The following is a 9,337-nucleotide window of genomic DNA, read 5'->3' as shown; positions in this document are numbered from 1 at the left end:
TTTAAATCAACAGTTTAATTAGTGTTTATCTCTATCTACTGTCAAAGTCAAAAGTGATGTATACTGCTGTAGAAAGCAAAATGTTTCAAACTAAAATAACTTGTCTGAGTAGAAATTTTTTTTTTAAAGTATGCCTCTTAGAGACTAGTTTTTACTTGTTCCCTAAAACAAGTATAAAGTGATCCTATGTCAGATTTTCCTATTGTTGTATGCAAGAGCTTCCAAGGAGTGGGTTTGAAATGGCTAAAGTACACAAAATTCTGGCTTAAGTTTTCTGTTCCAATATGACACCACCTCATACTTACTACAAGGCATCCATAGCTTTTTTTTTTATTAGGCACGGTCATCAGATTTCTTTAGTAATTACAGACACTCATTGCATTTTATAACAGCAAATAACAGTTCACTCAGTTTGATTCTTTATTAAAACTGGGAAGTATTTAAGCACATCTTGTTAAGAGTGACTTTAGACAACTAGGTTCACCTTTTTAGGATCATTTTAGTTTTATTCTACAGCAGAATCTGTTAACCATTTTTCATCATGTTCATACAACAAAAGATTAAGCAGACAAATGTCCAGTTATTTAACCAACAATAACTAAATCATCAGAAGAAAATTCATAATATGGAACCTCAAGGTTGGCTGGAGCAGGACCTTTTCTAATTCTGCCAGATGCATCGTAGTGTGACCCATGGCAAGGGCAGTAATAACCACCAAAATCTCCAGCATTTGCAATAGGCACACAGCCAAGATGAGTGCAGACACCTATGAGTATAATCCATTCTGGTTTTTTTACTCTGTCTAAATCATGCTGTGGATCTCTTAGTTCAGTCAATGCTACTTGACCTTCCTGATTAATCTCCTTCTGGGTTCTGTGACGCACAAAAAGAGGTTTCCCTCTCCACTTGAAAGCCATATTCTTGCCTTCTGGAATTTCAGACAACTTGATCTCAATTTTTGACATTGCCAACACATCAGCAGAAGCACTCATGCTCGAAATAAACTGGGTAACAACATTTTTAGCAGCATATGCAGAGGCTACACATGTTGTTGCTGTCAGAAGATAGGAAAACCCTCTCCTAGCATCGCTGCTCTCTTGAGAAGATTTTGTTTTATCTAACACATCTGAGCGACGATAGTCAGAGAAGTCAGGTACTGTGACATCATTGTGGATGTAACGAACACTAGCTGGAGCTGCAACAAAAAAGTAAATATTAACTGTAAGCATCTCATTATAAAGACCTAGAACTATATTGATTATGAAGCTTTTATGCTTTGTTTCCAAGAATTCAAGGTGAAATTCGAAAGAGGTCCATAATGCTCTGTAAACATAAATCTCAAACAGTAAGTCTGATACCTGCATATTGTTAGAAAGCAATAGTTACCACCCTGTTATGGTAGTACAAGATCATTTGAGAAACCCAACTATTTTCTATTAAGTGATCTCTGCCATCTCCACCAATATCTGAGATCATAAGCCCGGTGTCTAAAAAAATTCCAGGTTGTGTTATATTTAATGATTTAAAGAGCACTGGCCCAATCTAAAATATAGCAACGTTAAAAGACATTTTAAAATGATATAACCCCTTAAAAGCTTGAAATCTATTTTCTTGCTAATCTTCCCCTTCCAAGCTTTTCTTATTGAAAGATTGCTTATGAATGCTGGTTTACCCCAATTTTAAAACATGTTAAAAAAAGAAAAGAACTTTGATTTTAGAGACAAAGGTAGGTTAAATGGTGGCCTATCAGTTCTTAACAGTGTACCTATTACACCTGTTAACTTTCTACACTGGAGAACATCATCTGCAGCAGGAAGGGAAGACAGATTTTTTTTTCCATTTGAAAATTTCCCTAGAAAAACTGGGATGAAGAAACATGGATTTAAAAAAGCACTCAGGCCATGAAGCTGCCGATATTTATGCATGTACTTAACTCTGACTTCAGTAGCACCACTCAAGTGTGTAAAAACAACCATGCGTTTGCTGAATTAGGACTCAAATTTAAGACATTTTCCTAAGGTCTTATATTCACATTCAAGTTCCAAACTTTACTGGCTGGCTTGCAAATTTCACAATTACCATGCCAGAATGGTCCACTGTGTCCAGACTAATGCAAACTTATTGGATATTTTCCAGAAAAAGTTAATGCTATTTATCTTAACAAAAACAGATATACTCAGTTAAAGAATAAAGTAAATATCAATAATATAAATACTGACAAAACTTGCCAAGACTGTTGTGTACTGAGATATTTAGCCTTAGAGAGCATGTTTAATTTTTTTCTAGGAATTCCCACGGGTAACACTGAAGATTAACAGAAGTGTCCCATCAAAGGATGATTTATAAGAACGAGATATTATGTGCAAAGGAAATTATCATCCGGGAACTGCACCAACTAGAATTAACGGAGGAAATAAAGTGCATCTATTTACAAGCAACTCTGCAAAAGAGAAACCATTTTCTGAGTCTTTAATTTAAAAGAAATTAAGCAGGTATTTTTAAAATTCTACAATAGCAAGTAATACTAATTTACCCATTTACTTTAAGGTCAATAGTTAAACAGAATATATCCAGTAAGGATGTAATGATGCAACGCAGTTTTAGCTTTAAAATGTTCTGTGTTCTCTCTTCAATGGAGAATTTAGTATTAACCAACACTATACAGGAGGAATATAAGCTATGTTTCATATTACTCGCACTGCAAGTATTCTTCAAATGCACATCTTATTTTAACTTTATTAGCAGAGTGACAACCTGAAATATCTATGTAATTGTAATCACTACAGAAGCTTCTGTCTGCAAGGAATAGTAGTTCTCAATATTTGTGTAAAGTGTGAGAGAGCACAGTGAAAGCTATATGCTACTGAAGTGAAAGATGTTAATGGCTTCTATACAGTGTAGCAACACACAAGACAGTCTGTCTTAAGGATTTTAAAGTGTGGTTCTTATCTTGGCATGTGACCCTAAATATTGCAGTCTGGGTTCTATGTTTGCACCTCAATTACCTCAGATAAAGGCCAACATTTTCAGAGGCAGCTGCTGATTCTGAGCATAATTTCCAGCCCCCAAAATTGATGCTGAGGTTGATTTTCTCCCCATGTGAGTTGCAGGTGCTCTGTTCCTCTGAAAATCTAGCCAAAGCAGTCTCAAGTAGGTCACTGAGAAGTTGACTACTTCATTCCCCCCCATTCAGTGGCCACTTCAAATGCAGCTGCAACTATGTTTCATTTGTAATAAAAATAGTTAATTAACAATCAAGCAAAGGCAATCTGGAAGCTGAGAGGAACTGTTCTGTTCATTTTGTGCTGGCTTACATCCTCAATGGCCTTTCCTTTCGTAGAAACTCTGTTACTGTTAGGACACAAGCTTGAGTTGTGTTAGCCAACCGATGTTAAACGACTTGAGTCAATATAGATGTGGACAAGTGATATTTACCACATCAGTACTTGTGCAAGCCCACAGAGTGCATAAATATGGAGACAAACATGTAAGCTCATTACTTTTTTTATATAGGAAAGTGGAAAAAATACTCAGTTTAAAAAAAATGAATGGAGATATTGCTACTGAAAAAGGGGTTATACAGCAGCATTGCTGGAAAATTTTCATGGAGACCTGACTTTGCTTGGTTTGAAAATTAAGTCCTGTAAAGTTCAACACTACACAAACATTATATTAAGAGGAACTACTGTCAGCACCCTTGTTTATGCTATTACAAAACACTGAATGAACTGGAAAATAATAAGGCTGACAGTATAAGTAAGTCTCCTTGTAAGATTACAACTATTGATTCTGTAACAAAGAAGCCCCTGACTTTTGGTCTTAGATGCAGTCCTTCACCTGTAGCTAAAACAATTAAGTACCATTAAGTTGCTATAATGTTTTCTGTTCTCTCCCTATCCTGGAGCTGTGAACTGAAATCTTCCCAGAAGTTAAGCACGAACTGTTATCTAAAATCACTGCTTGTGATCATGCAATTTGCACTAGATTAGATACAATTACTGCCTCAAGTATGAGTGGAAAAAACACTCAAACTGTTCACATTTCCCTGTGCCTCTCACTGCCACATACACCTGGGAAATTTGCAGCACATCTGCACCAGATACAATAAGAGCCTGTGTGTGCTCTCAAAGGATTTCCTCGGCTGGGAATAGACACAACCACTTCAAGAGCTGCAGGTCAGTCAGTAACTCACAGCTGAGCTGTATATGGAAACCCGGGCATGAGAAGCGCAGCGCCGGCCCCGCAAGGTCACTCGGGCCTAGCCTGCCCTCAAGTGCAGATGCAGAAGGGCCAGATGCAGGCCTGGCCCATTCTCCTCACACGCATAGAGTGACCTGAGGTTGGGGGCCGCTACCACGGAGCATGTATAGGAGGAGGGGGGGGGGGGGGGGGCAGAAGGGATCTGTAGCCCAGAGCCCGGGGGTCCCGGTGTGGCGAGTCTTCCCCAACACAGCCAGCGCCGCTCCCACAGACAGCGAAGCCCACAGGCCCCATCAACACTCCCGGCTCTGCGGCTCCACCGGGGTCCGACCTCCCCCGAACGGCCCGGCCCGGCCCGCCCCAGCTCCCCATCCCCAGGCTGTCCCCACTCCCGTCCCGCACCGTTGAGGCTAGCGGTGGCGACGAGGCCTCCGCGGGCAGCCCGGCCGCTCAGCGATTCCCGGCACAGAACAAGCCGCTTCAGGTAACGCGGCAGCTTCTCAGCCTGCGGCACCAGGCCCGGCACCAGGGGCTTCAGCGGGCCCGGCACGGCATGCGCCACGGCCGACAGGTACGGAGCCAAAGGGCCGGTGCGGACGGCCAGAGACAACATGGCGCCGACACCGTCTGAGGCGGATCCTCTCCGTCCTTCCTCAGTCACTGAGTCCAACCAGACCGCGCACGCGCAGCACACACGACCTTCCGGTAGCCGTAACGCCCCACTTCCTCCTCGGGCACACGCAGCGCCGCATAGGCCCCGCCCCCTCACTGGGCGGGACGTTGTTGCGTGACGTCACCCAGGCATCCGCCTCTGTGCGAGAGGCCGGCTGCGACCCCTCCCCCCCCTACCCACGGCGCTCCAGCCTTGGCTTCTGTTGCCGGAGGGAGGAGGAGGACCCCAGGCAATGCTGTGCCCGCGTGGGCACTGCTCGTGCGGCACAGTGAGAGCTTTCAAAACACTGCTGCGTCCTAGCGGTACATGCCCCATAATACATGAGGTCATAGCACACCAGTGAGGTCATGGCAAAATGTTAGTGGGAGCGGTATAAAAATGAGATATTGCGCCAAAAATGACATCGTGTTACCTCAGCAGGACAGACTCATAGAAATGTAGGGCTGGAAGGGACGTCAAGAGGTCATCTAGTCCATCCACCTGAGCTGGTAAGATGCAGTTTATCTGTGTAGCCGATGTGTGGTCTTATAGCAGTGTGTCTCAGGTAAATGACATGATAAGATCACATGAAACCATCACACCATGTGTCACCACACCCTAATGGTCCCACACAGATACTGACGTGGCAAAATGCTTCAGATAAACACCATCAGATCAGTGCAAAATGCCACAGCACAGAATTATCAGGTCACATTAAAGTGCTGTCAGAGAGCAACAAACCATCATATTGGCACAACCCAAGTCATCATTTCATGCAAAAATGACACTGTCTTGCCATTACAACGTGTACATTGTTTCAATCAGATTATAACACTGTCACATCATTGAACTGTGATCATGCCATGCGGATAGGTCATCATAGTCATAACACTTACCTCCTGTTGCTACACAGTGTCATTATGTTACATAAAATTGCTAGTAATGCAGGGCCAAAGTAGCAATCTAACAGAAATATATCTCGTGAAAACACTATCCTGTCACACCAGAATATCAGCACATCATCCTTGCCTCAGCATGATGTGTTTTTGGAATGCTCTTTTTTATTCTATCTGAGCTTTAGATATTTGTATTACATACATGGTCCAGATATCAAAAGCTACATGTGCTTAATTGTATTACCTTATTCAGGATCAGTTCTGTCCAGGCAGATACTGGCATCTATACAACTAAATCATGTAGAAGATACAATATGAGGAACAAGGATGCATACAACTACTTTTTTTTATTTCGGTGTGTGTGTGTGTGTGTGAAGGGGCATGCCTTCACAGACAGAGAGGTGATTAATGAGCACCTCTGGGCCTGTTCAGCACGGCACACTGCAGGCTGCAAGGCTTATTCTGCCTGGAAGTGGGGGGTGGGGAAGCTTAAAAGGGAAAACCTGCCACAAGCAGTGATCAGAGGTGAGCTAAGTTTGTAAAAAAATGAGATAGCAACAAACTTTACTGCACCCAAAGCTGTATACCCCCTTCTCAACACAGCACACTCCAGGAGGAAGGGCTGGAAGTGGCACCTATGTACACTGAGCTGGAAGAGCTACTCCAGGAAGACTGCCTGAGTTCCAGGTAACCCTTACTTCTTTTTTTTATTTTTCTACGGATGCCCCTTTTCCATAGGGGAGGACAAAGGGGAGAGTCTGTGTGTTTGTTTGTTAAACTTTATTCTAAGAACTCTTTGAGCGTCTGCTTGGTGGGAGAGTGCAAAGACCTGAAGTAGAGTCTGGAAGGGACTCCTACTCCCACACACATACAGGGTTCTAGAGTTTAAAAAAAAAAATTAAAATAGCTGTTTAATATAGCCTTGATTGTATTCTATCTAATTATTATACCGGGGCAGTCACCTGATCATTCAGTTTACTCCGCCCCCCCCCCCCCCCCCAACCCAAGAGGGGTACAGTGCTCAGATAATCTTGACTGTTGGAAGTGCTTCTCTTTGTCCTGGGGGATCAGCTGACTTTTGGTAGTAGGGCTAGGTTGAAGGTCTCTTCTGCAACAAGTACTGGCTCCTTTCTTTCCTGGCTGGGAAATGGCTCAGCAAGCATATCCTGCTCTTCTTGAGAAGAGCAACGCTCTGTGGTTGGGTGAGGCACCTCACTACTCAGTGCTGCTCTCACTCTTTCTGCAGGCAATCTGGCTAGTTCCCTCTTTATCTCATAAAGGTTACTATCCTTCTGTGTAGGAGGACTTTGATCTCCTCCAGGAAGACCTGATATATGTCTAGCCAGCTACAATAGTTCAGGGGTCTGCCCAGAGCCTCCTGACTGGTTCTTCCATAGGTAATGGAGCTTTGGAAGCCACCTGGGCCATGGTCTGACCACTTGTAAGTAAATGGACTAGGGTTGCCACCTGTCTGGTTTTTGCCTGGCCTGGTAAGTTTTTTTTCTATGCTCTTGTTCTTGCTGATCAATTGATGTAATTTGGGCAGCGGGGGTTGTGGTGTGATCTTATGCACTAGTAGTAGCATGTCCCAGCTGGGAATGTGCCATGGTTTGCACTCAGGTCCTCTCTGCTGCACAAATTCCTTGTGGATGTCTCACAAAGGGAGGAAGGAAACCAGACATCATGGAGCTTGTGATCCTTTGACTGTTTTGGTTTTTACAGCCTCAGATCCTGGTCTCATCATGCTGGGGTGTTAAAGGACTTCCAGTTGTCACCTTGTTTGTAGTTTTCCTTGTCAGAGTCTCTGGGTGAGAGAAACACAGGGGTTACATAAAGAAAACATAAAATACAGGAAAACAATTTGGCTGGCTCTGAGAAAAGAGGATGTGAGTTAGTTTAAGTTGTACCCCCAAAATAAGGGTTTACATAGGGAAATGGGGAACTGGTTGGAGTAGTAACAGAGTATACGATGCCTGTGAGTTAATGAAGCTGGAGCATTTTTACAAAATACTCTCCTGACCTAAAGTCTTGGTTAATAGACAGACCTCCAATGGATGAGTGCATGATTTTTGGGGGGGGGGGGGGGGTTGTGGAATATGGAAATAGGTTGATGCTATTGCTGACAGCTGGTCTGGATCTGAGAAGGCTCAGAGGTGAGTAGCCCATTCATGGGAGCCAGGAGTAAAAGGGGGGTGCTCTGCATAGAGGGGAAGTAGGTAAACTTAGCTAGGGGGAGCAGCAGCAGCACCAACTTGATCGCAGAAAAAAGATTTCAGGGATCTGAGGTATGACATCTGTCCAGAGATGGAGCACAAATATTCAAGTTGGCTGTGGCTCATGGCAGGTTAACTTCCTGGCTAGAATGAAGCTAGGGGCTTTGCCATAGGTGCAGCAGGCTAACCATGTGACAGCAAATAGAGGATATACAATATGCATGTGACTGAATTCACATCCTAACCCTCTGTACATATGTCTTGTGTACCCTCGAAGTGGTGTATAGCCAGATCTCCTATCTAGCACAGACTCACAGGGCAAGCTCTCTGTGTATTCTTGCTGGGGAAATTAAGTCAATGCTGACTATGTCTGTGCTCAAAACTTCTGTAGGAAGTGGGGAAACTGAGGCACAGCGGAACAGTAGTGTGAGTTGGAACACCTCTAGGAGAAGGGAAACCAAGGTTACTAATGAGTACTAATCAGAGGGTGGGGAAAAGCCCCAAATAAGTATAAAGTGACTGCTTGGAGGAAACAGGAAAAGGGGAGGGGAAGTTTAATGCTCAATATATAGCTTCAGCTTAGTCAGTCAAGATGTAATTGAACATGAGTGCGATGAAGGAGGAAGCACAGCTCATCTCTCCTCAGCCAGTGGGAAGGAGACTATTTGAGACTTGGCTTGGGGGGAAGTGGGAACACTTCACTTCATGCTGGGACAGGGACCACTAAAATCCTAGTGGCACTGCAGGCTAAGACCCACTTGGCAGGGAACCTAGCTTCTTGGGGCCATTTCAACCAATCTAGAAGTATGAGGTTGAGTTTATTAGGGCCCATGAACTCTATGTGCCCTTTCCATGCAATATCGAGGGAGGAGACCTCTACAAATGTAGATGGGAACTGACCTGTATTGTGGTGTGATCCTTGACATTGTTTTGTTGAATGAATGTATGAAGTAATAGCAGATGCTTTAGCTCCAAGTACAGGTGCAAAAACATTCCAAGGGTAGTTGGGTAGTACCCCTTGCTTTGCTGCTCTTTGAAGGAGGGCGAGACATGGTGAATTGGGGAATCTGTCTATACTATATGAATGAATAATGGTGTAAGCCAGGTCTGAGTGTCTCAGTGACACTCTCCTTGCTCAGCAGCTGAAAGGGGGGCACTTTATTTGCATGGGCTTTGTATCTGCATGAGTACAATTAAGTATTTAGCATAACTTACCTAGGTGCTGAGCATAATGGGAAATGGTTAGCAGGGCTGGTTTTGGGCTACAAACCACTTTTGTGTTAACTACTGGGGTAATGAAATGTCCTTCAAATGTATGAACAGATGTCAGCAAAACTGTGCTTAGTCTGTTATGATAGAATTTGCACCCTAAACTA

At 43.5% G+C, this 9,337-nt stretch overlaps 1 protein-coding gene across 1 annotated transcript; it reads right to left on the bottom strand.

Annotated features, from left to right (window-relative positions):
* Positions 1-407: 407 nt before the first annotated feature.
* On the bottom strand, positions 408-4,887 carry UQCRFS1 (ubiquinol-cytochrome c reductase, Rieske iron-sulfur polypeptide 1). The gene is made up of 2 exons (XM_067550341.1): positions 4,603-4,887; positions 408-1,195 (listed from the first exon to the last, which is right to left on the bottom strand). The coding sequence occupies exons 1-2, from the start codon at positions 4,811-4,813 to the stop codon at positions 585-587; spliced, it is 822 nt and encodes a 273-aa protein (XP_067406442.1). The 5' UTR covers positions 4,814-4,887; the 3' UTR covers positions 408-584.
* Positions 4,888-9,337: the final 4,450 nt, after the last annotated feature.

The sequence above is a fragment of the Emydura macquarii genome, unplaced genomic scaffold (genome assembly GCF_026122565.2).
Source record: "Emydura macquarii macquarii isolate MOO-44397 ecotype Brisbane River unplaced genomic scaffold, CSIRO-AGI_Emac_v2 contig_295, whole genome shotgun sequence".
NCBI lineage: Eukaryota > Metazoa > Chordata > Testudines > Chelidae > Emydura > Emydura macquarii.
Note: the sequence above shows the minus strand (reverse complement) of the source record. Positions and strands in the feature narration are given on the sequence as shown.

Coding starts and splice junctions, on each gene's coding strand:
- UQCRFS1 (XM_067550341.1), bottom strand. CDS start 4,813: ATGTTGTCTCTGGCCGTCCGCACCGGCCCTTTGGCTCCGTACCTGTCG. Junction 1,196..4,602: donor CGCCACCGCTAGCCTCAACG/GTGCGGGACGGG, acceptor TTTTTGTTGCAG/CTCCAGCTAGTGTTCGTTAC.